Below are 13697 nucleotides of genomic sequence, written 5' to 3' on the forward strand. Positions count from 1 at the left end.
GCTCTTCCATGCGGCATCCACACACACACACACACACAAAAAAACCCTCCTGGCCATATGGAATTAGTCATATTGCTTGACAGAACGTTATCAAGGTAATGTAACGTAACCTGACCTGATATAATAATAAAGAAACCTTGTTTGCAAGACAAGGAACACTCTCCAGTCCAGTCAAATTTACCTGGCCTTCCAGCATCTCTCTCTGCAATCCTGACCGCTCTTGCTCAGAACTGTTGGTTCTTCGTATCGAGAGACTGTGAGATTTGCGTTTCTGCTTTGCTTGGCGTGCAGTGGCACAACTTCCACTTTCTGTGGGCATTACTTCAAAAAATAACTTCCCAGAAGCTCCTAAAACAAACTAAAAACCAAGTATTAAATATCACCATTTGGCTTATATAACAAGATACTCTTAGAATTGTTAACTGGAATGGAAACATTTAGGCCTAATGAGTTCTTGAATTATTTTAGGGCTTTCCAGGAAAAAAAAAATCTGCTTTGAATTAAGATTAGCACTGTAATTCATTCTATAAGCAAACCAGATATTGTTTTTAATTGCAAATGAATGCACTTTAAAACAGCAGAATTATTACATTGTCCACCATTAATTGCTAACTAGCAAAAATGTTCAATAAACAATTTAATCCCCTTTATTCCTACTAAGTGTTTTCCAAACCCAGTGAACATCCTGATATGCTTCTAGGAAACAACCAAACACCCATTGTAACACATGCAGAGTCAAACCCAGCTGGAAATACAGGAAGATGATGTTTGAAGGACAATGCAAGGTGAACTGTTTATAACCAAACATCTAAAGATTGCTTGGTTTAATATTCCAGAATGTGTTCATTCACGGATTGCGTGATCTTTCAGTACCTGATTCTATCTATGCAGTGAAAAACAATTTGCCAATTTAATTTCTTTTACACTCTTCTTCTTCCACATTAATGCTTTGCAACCTCAGACCTTACTATTATAAAACTAGTTTGAAGTACATCTAAATTACCAGACAGTAGACTTCAACCACTGTCACCATGCATGAACCATTTTTCTCCCCTGAATAAGAGACCACATTTGTTGAAAAACAGTCAAGAAAACGCATCGCACCCAAGACTCACATACCTGAGCCCATTTAATCAGCAGTATTCCCAAATAGTTTTCCAACACCCATGTTCACTAGAGTTAGTGTTTGCTTACCCTACACGAAAAAAAAATTGATTAGAAACCTTTCAAATGATTTAAAAAGTAACTCCAATTCACCAAGTACTTACAAAGGCAGCAGGAGACAGACACCATCTTAGAAGTGGCATCTTCGAACAACAGAGAAGACAAGACCTCTTCTGTTGCGGTGTGCCTACTGCTATATACGCACTTGCACCATATAGAAAAGGCGGCTTTTTGTTCAAAATGGTTGTTTTGTACAAATGCCTATTTGATCAATTAAAAGCCACGTAACCAAGATCTCCTTCTTCAGGAGATGGCCTTAATTTTACCCATCATGGGAACTACGCTGATGCCACTGTTTTAAAGTTAAGGTCAAAAGGCTGCCCGCTCATATGGACAGAAAGCAACAGTAATTCCCAGAATCAAGTTCCAGAATTGTAACGAGGGGCCAAGAAACAGATCCAGCATTTGACAGTACATATAAAGAAAGGAAAGAAGTTTGAGTAGGTTTTTAAATAAGTGAATGATAATCCCTAATAGGGTGCGGGCTCTGACTGCCCAAAAAGGCTTTAAAGTCAACTAGGAACGAGGCTGCCAGTTTTAACTAATAAGAGTTAGAGGGCTTTTTTAAAACCCTTAGATTATGAAATATACTGTCAAGGGACAAATCCAAGTTTCCAAAGACATTTAAAGGAGAAATGTGGTTCCTGAAATCAATACAGAAAAAGTCAACTGGGCTTTGTTCACTCACAATAATTAAAGGGCTGCAGATGCACAAATATGAGCAAAGGTCATTTTTTCCCAAATACCTGAAGCGGCTTCTGTTGCCAGTCTACCAGCCAACTGCTGTTTCCAAAAGGCTACCAAACACTTCAAGTCATGGCACTTTTGGGAGAAGTCTCTTATGAGAAGAATCACCTCATGCAAAGTAAACTATGCTCACTTCATGGGAACAAATGTGCTTTAGACCTAGGATCCCCCCTGTGCTAGCTCCACTAGATATTACTAAAATACTTCCACTGAACTCTCCTCAGTTATGGTTCTAAAGCTTCTCCTCTGAGGAACCAGAAAACTGCATTCCCACCATTCTCTGTTAACTCCGCCATCATCATAATCCTAAGCATCTATTATATCCACAATTTGCACTGTGTTCCCTACACAAACATTCATCTGCTCTTTTACTAATTATTTAAGTCATTTTGCAGCATCAAGGGAGTAACTGCCTGCCCGGTTAAGAGCCCTCTGCTATTCTTTCTGAGCACTGCAAAAAGAAAGCAGGAGCTACCGTTAACGTGACACAAGCTCAGACTCAAAATGTGGGAAGAAATAACGTAAGCACTTGCTATCTAAAATATTTCCATCTCCTATTATCTGTGAGGCACGTGGTTCTCCTACCCATTTCATTCTCATCAGCAGGCCCAATGGAGTAGGGTTAGGTTGAGCGAGAGTGACAGACACGGAGCAACTTCAGTTTCTGTTTTTTTGTCTAACTCATAGTTTTTTAAAGACACCAGTTGGGCTTGCATTTTTGTATCGTGCCTACAGCTGGTTTCAAAATTGCCTTTCAGTTCACATGAACAGAAGGGCCCCTTTGGATCCAACCCCTAGTTGCTCTTCTGCTCATGGGAACTGAAAGGCACCCCTGAAGCCATCCATCGGCGGGTACTATACACAACACACACAAAATACACGCCTAATTGGGTTTTTTAAATAATGGTTTAGACAAAAACACAAACTGAAGTTGTGTTGCGTCTGTCACTCTAGCGCAACCTAACGCACCGCACTAGGGCAGCCGGCGAGAATAAGATGTATGCCACCCTGAGCTCCTCAGGGATAAATAAAAAATAAAAATACAACGTTAAAAACTGGAGAAGGCAAAACGCATTTAAACATTGTTGAAACCTAAAATGAACAGAACTTGAGAACTAGAGAAAAGTGATTCGTTCACAAAATACTAACGGTTTAGTCAGCTGGACATCATCATTCTGCGTTTCATTATTCTAAAATATTCTCTTGCACATTTTCATGCACCGGCACAAATCGAAAATTCATGCATCATTTAGGGAAACGCACACATCACATGCAAGCCTTCCCGAGATCTTGCAGAAAGATATATCTTACACTGGAAGCAGCGGCAAGCAAGCAAATGCACAGGAAAGAAGGAGAGATATAACAAGCAGGATCAGTCTCCAAGGGACAGCTGGCACATGACATTTCTCCCACACTAGGAGTCCGTGTAGAAGCAACACATACATTATCATATGTGAAGCCACAGGGAATGTGCAAGTTGTTAAAAACGCACATCAGAAAGCTAGTGCAGGGGAAACATCATGTGCAAAGCAGCCCTGAATGTGTTTGGCATTAGTTTAAATCTACCCACAAGCCACTTCACTAGGAAAATGGAAGCCTTTGCCCTTTTTTTTCAGGAAAAAAAAGAAGAGGCAATGTTTGAAAATGTAAAGGAAAACACTACCACCCTTTCAAGAATTTTAGACGTAAATCACTTCTCCAAAACGTAAAAAGTGATTTTTATTTTCGTCAGAATCAATAGCACATTTCACCACAAAAAAAACCGTGGAATTAATGTAATATGTCCTTGGCAAAATGATGCTACAAGGAGATACACAGATGCTCATTTCTGTCAATTACCTGGATTTACTCTATTGGATTAGGTTTTCAAAAGCAATGGAAATTACCTGTCCAGTATATCAGTGTCATGTTAAAAATCCTATGAAAACCATATTAAATGATGATTAGTAAAACAATACAAAAACCAGTCGAAAAGACTTTCACATTTTAAAGTTAATTATACTTGAAGCATGCAAAAACAGCCACCTATACATTAATCCTCTTGTTTTTGTGCAAACTAAGGGTCACATGAAATGCATAAGTGAGAAACTGCACAATATACATTTTGCTGTTTGCAATTATTCTCCTCACTTTACAGATTCAAGAACTCAAAAGTAGCTATGTACACTTACAACACCCCATCAGTATACTTACTTGAAAGCAAATTTCACTTATTTCAGTGGCAATTATACTAAGGATGTGCTCTTAACATCAGCAGAATTATTTTAGAATGAGGCCTGGCAAAGCCCCAAAACAGTAGAATTGACTGTACTACTCCAGGCTGTAGGTGAGGAATTCTGGCTTTGAATGCTCCTTTACATAAATAAAATTCCATGCAAAAAGTGAGCACAACCAGGGGAAAATTCTACTTTCTTCCTTTGCTTCCTTTACTGGTGAAAAACCAACGCAGAGCAATTTTCCAAAACTGATCCTCTACCTGCAATCTGAAGTGGTCAAGTCCAATCTACCTCCTCAGCGTCTTACACAGGTCTACTCAGAATCTTACACAGGTCTATTCAATGAAGCTTACTCCTGCAATGTGACTATGTCTATATCTATTGTGCCAGTAGTAACAACACATTTGAGTATCTACATCTAATCTGCTGAAGGATCTCTGGCACATACATAAGCAACGTTTTATTATGGTCCACAAGAGAGAGAAAAACCATTTACCACAAAAAGCTTACATGCTAACAAGTCTACATGCACAAGGTGGAAGAAAAATGCCATGTTCCACACGACACTAATGAAAAATTAACTGGTTATACATTTTTGAATACAGTTATTCCAATTTATCTGAGAACATATTTCATATGTTATATAAGCGTAATGACATGCATGAAACCTAGCTTTAGGCAATGTATCATATTACATTTTGAAAAGACATAAATGTAAAACAAATTGCTGTTTTTGCAGTAATGCGCTAAAATGAAACGAGAGTAATCAACATCAAAGTTGAAGCAATGATGTTACAATCTCCCTGATAAATCACCTATTCCAGCAACAGCTGGCATTCTTATTTGCTTGCTTTTCTGATGTTTAACAATCAAGACAGGTTGTGTAACGGAAGGGGAAAAAATCCCCAGGGACTATATGCCTCTGAAAGGCAAAGAGACCATTTTAGCATTTCAGGAAGTGTCAGGATGTGGAAGGAATGACTAAAGCTGTATGCTTCTTCATTTGTTCATTTAAAATGGCTTACAGATTAGAGGAGAGAGGAGGGTAAATCGGATATAAATGCCTCAACAAAATCTCCACCCATTTCCATTCTACTGCAGCTTAATTCTGAATGCAGATTTTAAGCACAGTTAAGTACTCTTACTACAAAGGAAGACTTTCAAAAAGGAAATGAAATGATGCAACTCAGTGAGAGGTTAGGAAACTCAAAAACATCTTCCTTTCAGCTCTAGTCCAATATCAACTGTGAAATTTAACTTCTAGCAGCAGCACAAGACTACGAAGAAGAGCAGTGGTTTGTACTACAGGCACTGAGAAATGCATTATTAGAGGTTGCTCAAAAAAAAACAGTAATGATGGACAAACTTTAATGAATGACCAGTTAACTTGTCATGACCGCCTTTATCTCTGACCACAGATAAGACAGGGTTCCTCAACCTGGTGCCCGTGGGTGGCTGGTGTCCACCAGTACCTCCCTTGGTACCCACGGAGCTTTTCTGAAAGTGGGTGGGGCCTGCAATGGCTTGTTATTGGTTGCCTTCATTCAAATGCAAAGGTTTTTCCATTGGAGGATGAGGAGGACTGGTAAGCACCTGGGCTTTCCTATGTCAACATGCCATTCCATTCCCAATTCAGGCTTTCCTTCTTCTCAGGAGGTGTAAGGAGAGAGGTATTCTGTTTGGCTCCTCTTCATGCAGAAGCCATCTTGGGTTTGGCTCTGCCTCCTGGGGAGGCACTCTCCGCCCTCTCTCAAAATTTCAAATGTGCCCACAGGCTCAAAAATGGTGTGTGTGTGTGTGGGGGGGAAACCTGATATAAAAGGTGCTCCGAGGCATATACTTCCCCTTAAAGTAGAACAAAAGAGAGAAATGATGCCCAACTGGTCTGGTGAGAGCAGGACATGACAGAACTGCAGCCAAGAATTCTCTGCAACTTGCCAACGTGGAAAGGGTTTTTTGAGGGCAGAAACTCTGAAAGCAAGTAAAGTATTGACAGGCAACTTCCCTAAACTGATGAAAAGCACCTAACATTCCAAAATTTCACTGTTAAAAGAATACACACAAAAATAGCAAATAAGTATTTGTGAGACAAGGTGTTGTGCCTTTTAAAATTTTTATTTTACATTCTGCTTTTCTCCGTAATCAGGACCCAAAGCAGCTCATCACATGGCTCTCCACTCTCAATCCTCGCAATAACTTCATGAAGCGGGCTAGGCTGGGAGATTGTGATGGGCCCAAGGTCTACATCTACACCTCAATTGTACCACTTCAGACTGTAGATGGGGCCTCCAATATAAAATGCTGTCTCAGAAGACAAAACCCTCTGAAACTTTTTCTCCCTGGTGCTTAGCTTTCTAGCTACAGGGATTGGGGGGTGGTATGGAGAAGCCTCCAATCAACAGACTAATACGGTACAATGAAGATACAGACCTATCATCTCAGTGAGAACTGGGCCTAAATTCCAATTCAGTTAATCCATGTGTTTTTCTTCTATAAGAAGAGGAGGAGGAGGAGATAGGATTTATACCCCGCCCTTCGCTACCCAAAGGTGTCTCATAAGCAACTAGGTCCCTTTGCTCCCATAATCTTGCTGCTTGGGGAAAACTAAAATACAACTAAAGAAACTAAAATACAAGTGTGGCAAAAAACCTAAACCTATCCCCAATGACACATTACAGCAAAAATTACAATCCTGTGAAGATTCTTGTAGGCTTGAGATATCACTTAAAAGGGATTTAGTTAATAAAAAACAAAACATGCATTGCTTTATTTATTATAAGAATTAAGTTGAATTTTTGTAAAATAGCCTCTCTCTCTTTGCTAAAAAGCTGCAAAATATTAACCCTGACAAAACTGACATAGGAAAATTGGGCTTTTGTAACCATTTAAAAGCACAACCTTCTGTAATGGTATCATTCATATTAATTAGTCTTCTGCTGCAAGTGGGCAAAGTGAGACTGATATCTATAGCTTCCGCTGACTTTCTAAGGGAGCCCTTCCCACATTATGTGATATAACTGCATAACATGGTGCCATAGGTAAAACTAGTCAGGGCTGGCACAGTGCAAGACTGACTTTACTGCAGACAAAGTGTTCTGCAGGCAGGGACTAGGCAAACAATGCTGCAATTTTAGTACTGACTGTATGAATTTAGCATTATGACATCATTATGACAGTCCTAGTGAGATATTTTAGAAGAACAGTGAATTCCCATTGTGAAATGTTATACAGCATTTCCAAAAGTGGTTAACAGAGCATTCCCATATCAAATAGGAATTGTGATTATTCAGCAGAAACAAAATGTATAAATCTAAACAACACTAAGAGAATTAGTGGAACCGGTGTGCCTAGCCTATTTGACATTGACACTGAAGTATTAATATGAATTTCCATAGCATGTTCATATTAAGCAGGTAAAACAATATTTCAGTTTACTCCTCAAAAGACAGTCAGACTCAGGGTGGAAAGACCTGAACTCATATAAGTGCTCAGCTTTCCTACTGACTTTCCAACAGGCGCACACACCCAAGCCAAACCTATGTCACAAAGTTACGGTGAAAAGAAACCATCTGAGAACAGCAAGTTCCTTGGAGGAAGGGTAGGATCAGTGATGCTGTTTCTGTGTGCTTAGGCAGATCATGAGAGGGAGGGCAGGAAAGGCTGCCTCAGTGCTTAGTTCTTGTGGCCCTTTCTTACACACCCAGGGAAATGCTGATTGCCAAGTTGGGGTCAGGAAGCAATTTTTCACTTGATCTTAGCCAAAAGGCCGAGAAGCCTAGTGTTTGTCTATTTCTTTTTCTCTTGTTGAAAAAAAATTTAAAAAAAAAAATTAAAGGAAGCAATTTTTCTTCAGACCAGTTTGGCTGGAGATCCTGGAGATTTTTTGTCGTTATCTGGGTGCGGAACAGCAGTCACTGGTGGTGTGGGGGGAAGTATTTGTGAATTTCCTGCATTGTGCAAGGCGTTGGACTAGATGACCCTGGAGGTCCCTTCCAACTCTACGATTCTATGATGTGGGGCCAAACATTTTCTAGTGCTGTGGAAAAATCTGCCTTGAGTCTCAGTGAAAAAGGCAGAACATATGCAAGCTAAATAAATAATACAATCTGTCTGGGCTGGTGTGCTGCAAATCAATCATGTTGAATGGGCTAAATGTGGGGTATGAAACATGGACAAACCCCCAGTACCTGCACATGGTCTGGGCTCGCACAAGGTGTATTTGCTTTCTTTTGTTAACATTATTTAAATATGAATCAGAAAGTGTTTCTGATTCAAATTCCCCAGAAAACCCACATCACTGGGCAGGAAACAAATTTTATAGTTGAAAGCACAACTTCCATTTAAGCATCTTTTATTTGGATCTGAGGTAGAAATTGTTAAATAGGTAAACAAAATTTACAGTATCTTGATAGAAAGTTTGATGGCTAACATCACTGGTGACAATTCAGACAAACAGCAAGGCAGTTCTTCATACTGAGCAGATCTCTTTTCTTCCCTGCTCCCCAGACCGAGGAAAGAGATGGAAATAGGATGTGTTGTGAGAAGACTGGTGGATGCACGCCAACCGACTTCAAAGCTGAAATGGTTTTATCAGCGAATGAAAGTAGGTTGAACCTTAAGTAATACCAGTGGTCCTACAACAATGTACACTAATCCACTAAGTGAAAGATGACACAAAGGACCATGCCTCTGCCTCCTATCACCATAATTATGAGTCTGTACCTTACGGTACATGACATTCAGACATGTACTCCAAGATGCATGACATACATGCTGCAGGATTTCCATAAACAATTGAATAGAGAATCCTGATTGGGAGAAGGCTGCTATATGGGCTAGCAGTAATGAACATGCACAAAATGCATGTGCTCTAGATCACAACTCATGTGTCGAGCTGGTTTATATTATTATTTTCAACAAGTAATTTTGTTGACTGGATTTTCAATTGCTGCTGATGTTACTTAGTCACCTGGGTCTTTCAAAAGCCCTACTGATCTTTGTCCACAGAACCAGCTACCTGTACGACCATTATGCACTCCTTAGCATTAAGTACATTTGGCCAGCGTATGTGCTTTAACTCTACATCTGATCTCCATCAACTTAACGTGTCTTCAGCTATTTACCTGTGTACTTACTCCATTAACAAAGTTCCTCTCATTGTGATACAAGTCACTTTAAAAGCATTGGATAAAGTTCTAGCTAATAAAAGCTTCAACTCAAAATGAAAGTTCTCTTATTTGCATCCTCATTACAAAAAGTCCTATTCTGTAATGGGAATGATGCATAATTTCCATGTTATCCAATCTTTGTGGCTAATTCAATGAATTTTAAAACTAACGCCAAGATTAACCACATAAAAATACTACTTAGGCCAAGGCTCAACAAATCCAGATACCAGGTTGCCTGGAGGTTTTATCATGATTTCCAGTTGTGGGTTTTCCCCCAAAAAAACACAAACCCTTAGTTCTCTTACTGTCTTTCAGCTTGGCTGCTGCTGCACCCAACAACCTTTGTTCACTCCCCCTCCACATCTGTAATTGGAGGACGACTATGCTGGCTTCCGAAAGCTCTGCCCCACCATGATAGTTAGGGTCAGGGTAGGTATTTGTGGGATGAAATATTCATAATGCATTAACAGACCTAAGTAATGGAAACTGGAGCCCTGAAGAGGTATCCTGAAAATGGTTTTATGGAGATCTTCAGAGTCCCTTGAGCATATTTGTAAGTTAACCTCTGGGCTCTATAAATGCCCCCCCCCACAACATTTCTGCTGTTCTTCAAAAATGGATGCTGCTTATTAATATGAATACACAATGACCTGCACTAGAATAAACAAGGGATTTAGAAAGTACTGCTGTGCTTTCCTGGTAACAGCAAATGATGAGAAGGCTTACTTCAGTCACTGGCTGACAGCCACTTATATGAATACAAATGTATTCTTTTTCGAAATTCCCAGAACTAATCAGCTACTCAAAGCACCAGTGACTAAGTCTGTGCAAGAATGATGGACTATAAATGACAAAAATAAACCACCAGCTTCTAAACTGTAAGGCATGTGTCAAGCAGAGCACTGAACTTTATCCAATGAAGGTTCTGCAGGTACAAAAAAAAGCACAAGTTGCCGGTGACAGAATGGTCAATGGTGCCCACTGAAAACTGCTCATACACAAAGAAGAAAAACATCACATATATAATCTAAATTAACACCTGTCAGTTCTGCAACCTGGAGAACACAAGCATCACTTGCCATTTCAACCCAGCAGCACTAAACCGATCCTGAACATTCTATCACATGGTCAGTAAAGAAATCATGTAAAAACTATGTTGGCTTATATGTGGCAGCTTCACGTTTATACTCAGAGGTTCCTATACAGTCATGCAACAAATCCTAGGTACATATTCATGATGAGCTGGCACGCTACCACTGTTCAGTAAAAAGCAGAACTGAAATGTATTGTAACCTTGCTTAAGTAAATTTCCTTCACAAGCCCAATGCTGCTGCCAAGCCAAGCCTGATAGCCAGAATGTACCATCTCTCAACATGGAGAAAATTTATTCTACATACACTGGTGAGGCTGCTTCCTTTAAGCAATTAGCACTAGCAACTTGTTCTAGGAAAATTGTCACACCAGGAGATCAAAGTGCCAGCCACAGCTACTGTGGCATATTGGGTAGGAGTCTGAGCAATTAACCAGGAAGATACTAGTCTGATATTGCACTTGCCATGAAATCCCCAACTGGTCTTAGGCAAATCACTATCTCCCAGATCTCATGTGCAATAAGGGGAAAATAATATTGATCATATGCCGTACTGTCTACCTCAGAAGGTGGAGCGCTGCTGCTTATCATTTTTAGAAAGAAAAAGCAACCACAACAACAGTCTCTTCATTTTAATATTTAACCAGGCAGAAAAATCCTCCACAAAGCCTCCAGAACACACCCCCACATTTCCCAAGCTGTGAAAGTTAGGGATCTTTTTTATTACCATAGCAGAAAGAATGTGTATTCAGAGGTTACAAGTGCATGGCAGCCCTGCAGGCTTGAAGCTAATTGGCAACTTTTCTTTGCACTAATTACCCTGGTTCTCTCGTTTCTTCGTGGAACAAGTTCCTTAAAGGATTAATTAACACCTCCGTAGACTTCCAGGATGTTTTTTTCTGAAGGAGACTGCCGGGAAAGCAAGCCTGCCTAATCCGAAACGGCTGGCTCAATACTGATTTATATCAAACACACGCTTGCCTCCTCCGAACTTTCTTCACATCAGCTATCCGTTCAGATCGCGTGTATGACATTCATGAGAGATGCCTGGCCCACGGACATTCAAGGTGTGGGGGGGACATAATTAACACAAAGACATAGAGAAAAGCAATTCGGACACTTATTGCATATCATCACTCCCCAATTCCTTGCCTTCCTCCCCCCCGCCCCCAATCCGAACCGCCCTGCTCAGCTGCTCCCTTTCCAAAAGCCCCAAGGTGGCCCCTTTCCGTGCCTGCGTCTCCTCCCCGCGCCCTGGACTCTCTCCACGCACCCTCCCGCCCGGGGACACCGATTTACAGGCTCGTAATTCTCCCTCACAAGACAGGAAGATGGCGGGAAGGGGGGGGCAACCGAAGACCCCCGCGCTCACCTGTGACGTCCAGCTGAGAGGCGGCCCCGGAGCACAAAGAGGGATGGGGGAAGGTTAAGGGGGGGGCAGCCGAGCGGAGAAGGGCGGACGGAGACAAGGGGAGGAGCGGGGGGAAGAACAAGCAAAGAAGGCAGAAGCCGCCGCAGGCAGCACCGGCCGGTCTCGCTCCGAGCGGGAGCTGGAAGGCACGAAAACCGCTCGCCCGAAAGCACCTCAAGACCACTTCCGGTTCCCAGCGGAAGCTCCCCCACAGCGAGCTACCATAGAGAGAAGCCGGGGCGAGCGGCTAGGCAGAGGTCACCGTTAGGAGCCGAAAGGAAAGATAGCGGCTTCGCGTGCGTCACGTGACATCGAGGCGGCCAGGAGGGACTGAAGCCTTCGTGGATTCGGTGGTGGTTTTTAAACGGAAACGGTCGTTTGAAGACTAGCAAAATGAATCCCAGAATCAGCCTTCATGAGTCAGAGCTCCTTTCAAGAGATCCATGAGGTGTCCATCTGTTACAATGACGCAGAAAGGCGGAGGGTGGGTGGAAGTTTCAAAGAGGGGGCGGTTTAAAACAGGATCCGAAAGGGGGGGCGGCCCCACAGGGCACTCCCAACTACCCTGTTTCCCCGAAAATAAGACCTACCCCAAAAATAAGCCCTAGCAGGATTTCTATGCATTTGTGGTATAAGCCCTAGTGTGTCTTCTGGAGAAAAAATAAATATAAGACAGTGTCTTATTTTCGGGGAAACGGTATAGTTAAAATAGGTTAAGTAGGAATAATACAAAATCTATGGCAAAATAAGAGACCTTATGAATTTACAGAGGTATAGCTTAAGTAATTATAGGGTGAGATACGCAAGATACCACCTATGGTGAGTGAGGAATTCTAGGTCACAGTTAAAACCTAGAACTTGTTAATAGATTCTAATCCAGCGTTTTCTACCTTTGAAGTCTGTTTGTGAACATAAGAGAAGCCATGTTGGATCAGGCCAATGGCCCATCCAGTCCAACACTCTGTCACACAGTGGCCAAAACCCAGGTGCCATCAGGAGGTCGACCAGAGGGGAAACACTAGCCCTGTGCACAAGTTACAGTGGATGCACGTACATCTTGAACAAAGTTTGAGTCCAGTGGCACCTTTAAAACCAAAAAGTTTTGTTCTGGGTATAAGCTTTTGTGTGCATGTATACTTCTTCAGGTACACTGAAACAGAAGTCACCAACCATTACATATAGGTAGAGGTTGAGGAGGGTCAGCCAGGAAGGGCTAATTAGAGTCAAGATGCATAAGTAACAGAGCAATAAATATAGCTAACACTGGATGAGGGCAATTGGTAAGACCTGTGAGTAGCAGCAAGTTAGCTTACAGCATAATAAAAGAGTTCACAAACAGATGTGAGAACTGAATGCTATTAGCATACATCTGTTTGTAAGAAAAAGCCAACGTGTGTTCATTTTACAAATGAAACCTGGGACCAGTACCTGAATAAATGTGGGGTTTAAATCACATGCTCAGCTGTACATGAGTGGACCACAACACGAAAAATACAAAATCAAGTGTACAATGCACATGGATCACGCATGCAGGTGCGCTGCCTACAGAAGGTTCCTGTCACAGGCTGTTTCTGTCAACTGGGGGGACCCACACAGCCTACTTTGCTTTTGGGGGAACCAGGTTTATTTTAAACTGTAAACCTTCCCTTCAGTTACCAGGTATTCTAAAGGTAGCAAGTGTATAGCCTTTGGGTTCATTGCTGTGAGGCCAATTTTGTGATGCACAAGTAGAACTGGCACAGGTCCTGGGCATAAACAGCCACTGGAGCCTATAGAAGTGCGACAACAAAATCCAATCACCTTTGAAAAGGGGGTGGGATGTTGGAGGGAAGCACAGCAGG

At 41.5% G+C, this 13697-nt stretch overlaps 1 protein-coding gene across 3 annotated transcripts in view; it reads right to left on the reverse strand.

The window, feature by feature from the left end:
- WDR37 (WD repeat domain 37) overlaps positions 1 to 12039 on the reverse strand; it is a 63485-nt gene extending 51446 nt beyond the window's left edge. For 2 of the 3 annotated variants that reach the window (XM_015423205.1, XM_015423203.1), the window contains exons 1-2: positions 11818 to 12039; positions 182 to 358 (exon numbers count right to left, since the gene is read on the reverse strand). In XM_015423205.1, the coding sequence (XP_015278691.1) occupies positions 182 to 319 (138 nt within the window). In that variant the 5' untranslated portion in view covers positions 320 to 358; positions 11818 to 12039. Of the gene's footprint in view, positions 1 to 181; positions 359 to 3857; positions 3870 to 11817 lie in introns of those variants that run through there. The other variant, XM_015423204.1, reaches the window with a different exon arrangement.
- Positions 12040 to 13697: the final 1658 nt, after the last annotated feature.

This window comes from Gekko japonicus, unplaced genomic scaffold (genome assembly GCF_001447785.1).
Source record: "Gekko japonicus isolate JY-2015 unplaced genomic scaffold, Gekko_japonicus_V1.1 scaffold839, whole genome shotgun sequence".
Lineage (NCBI taxonomy): Eukaryota > Metazoa > Chordata > Lepidosauria > Squamata > Gekkonidae > Gekko > Gekko japonicus.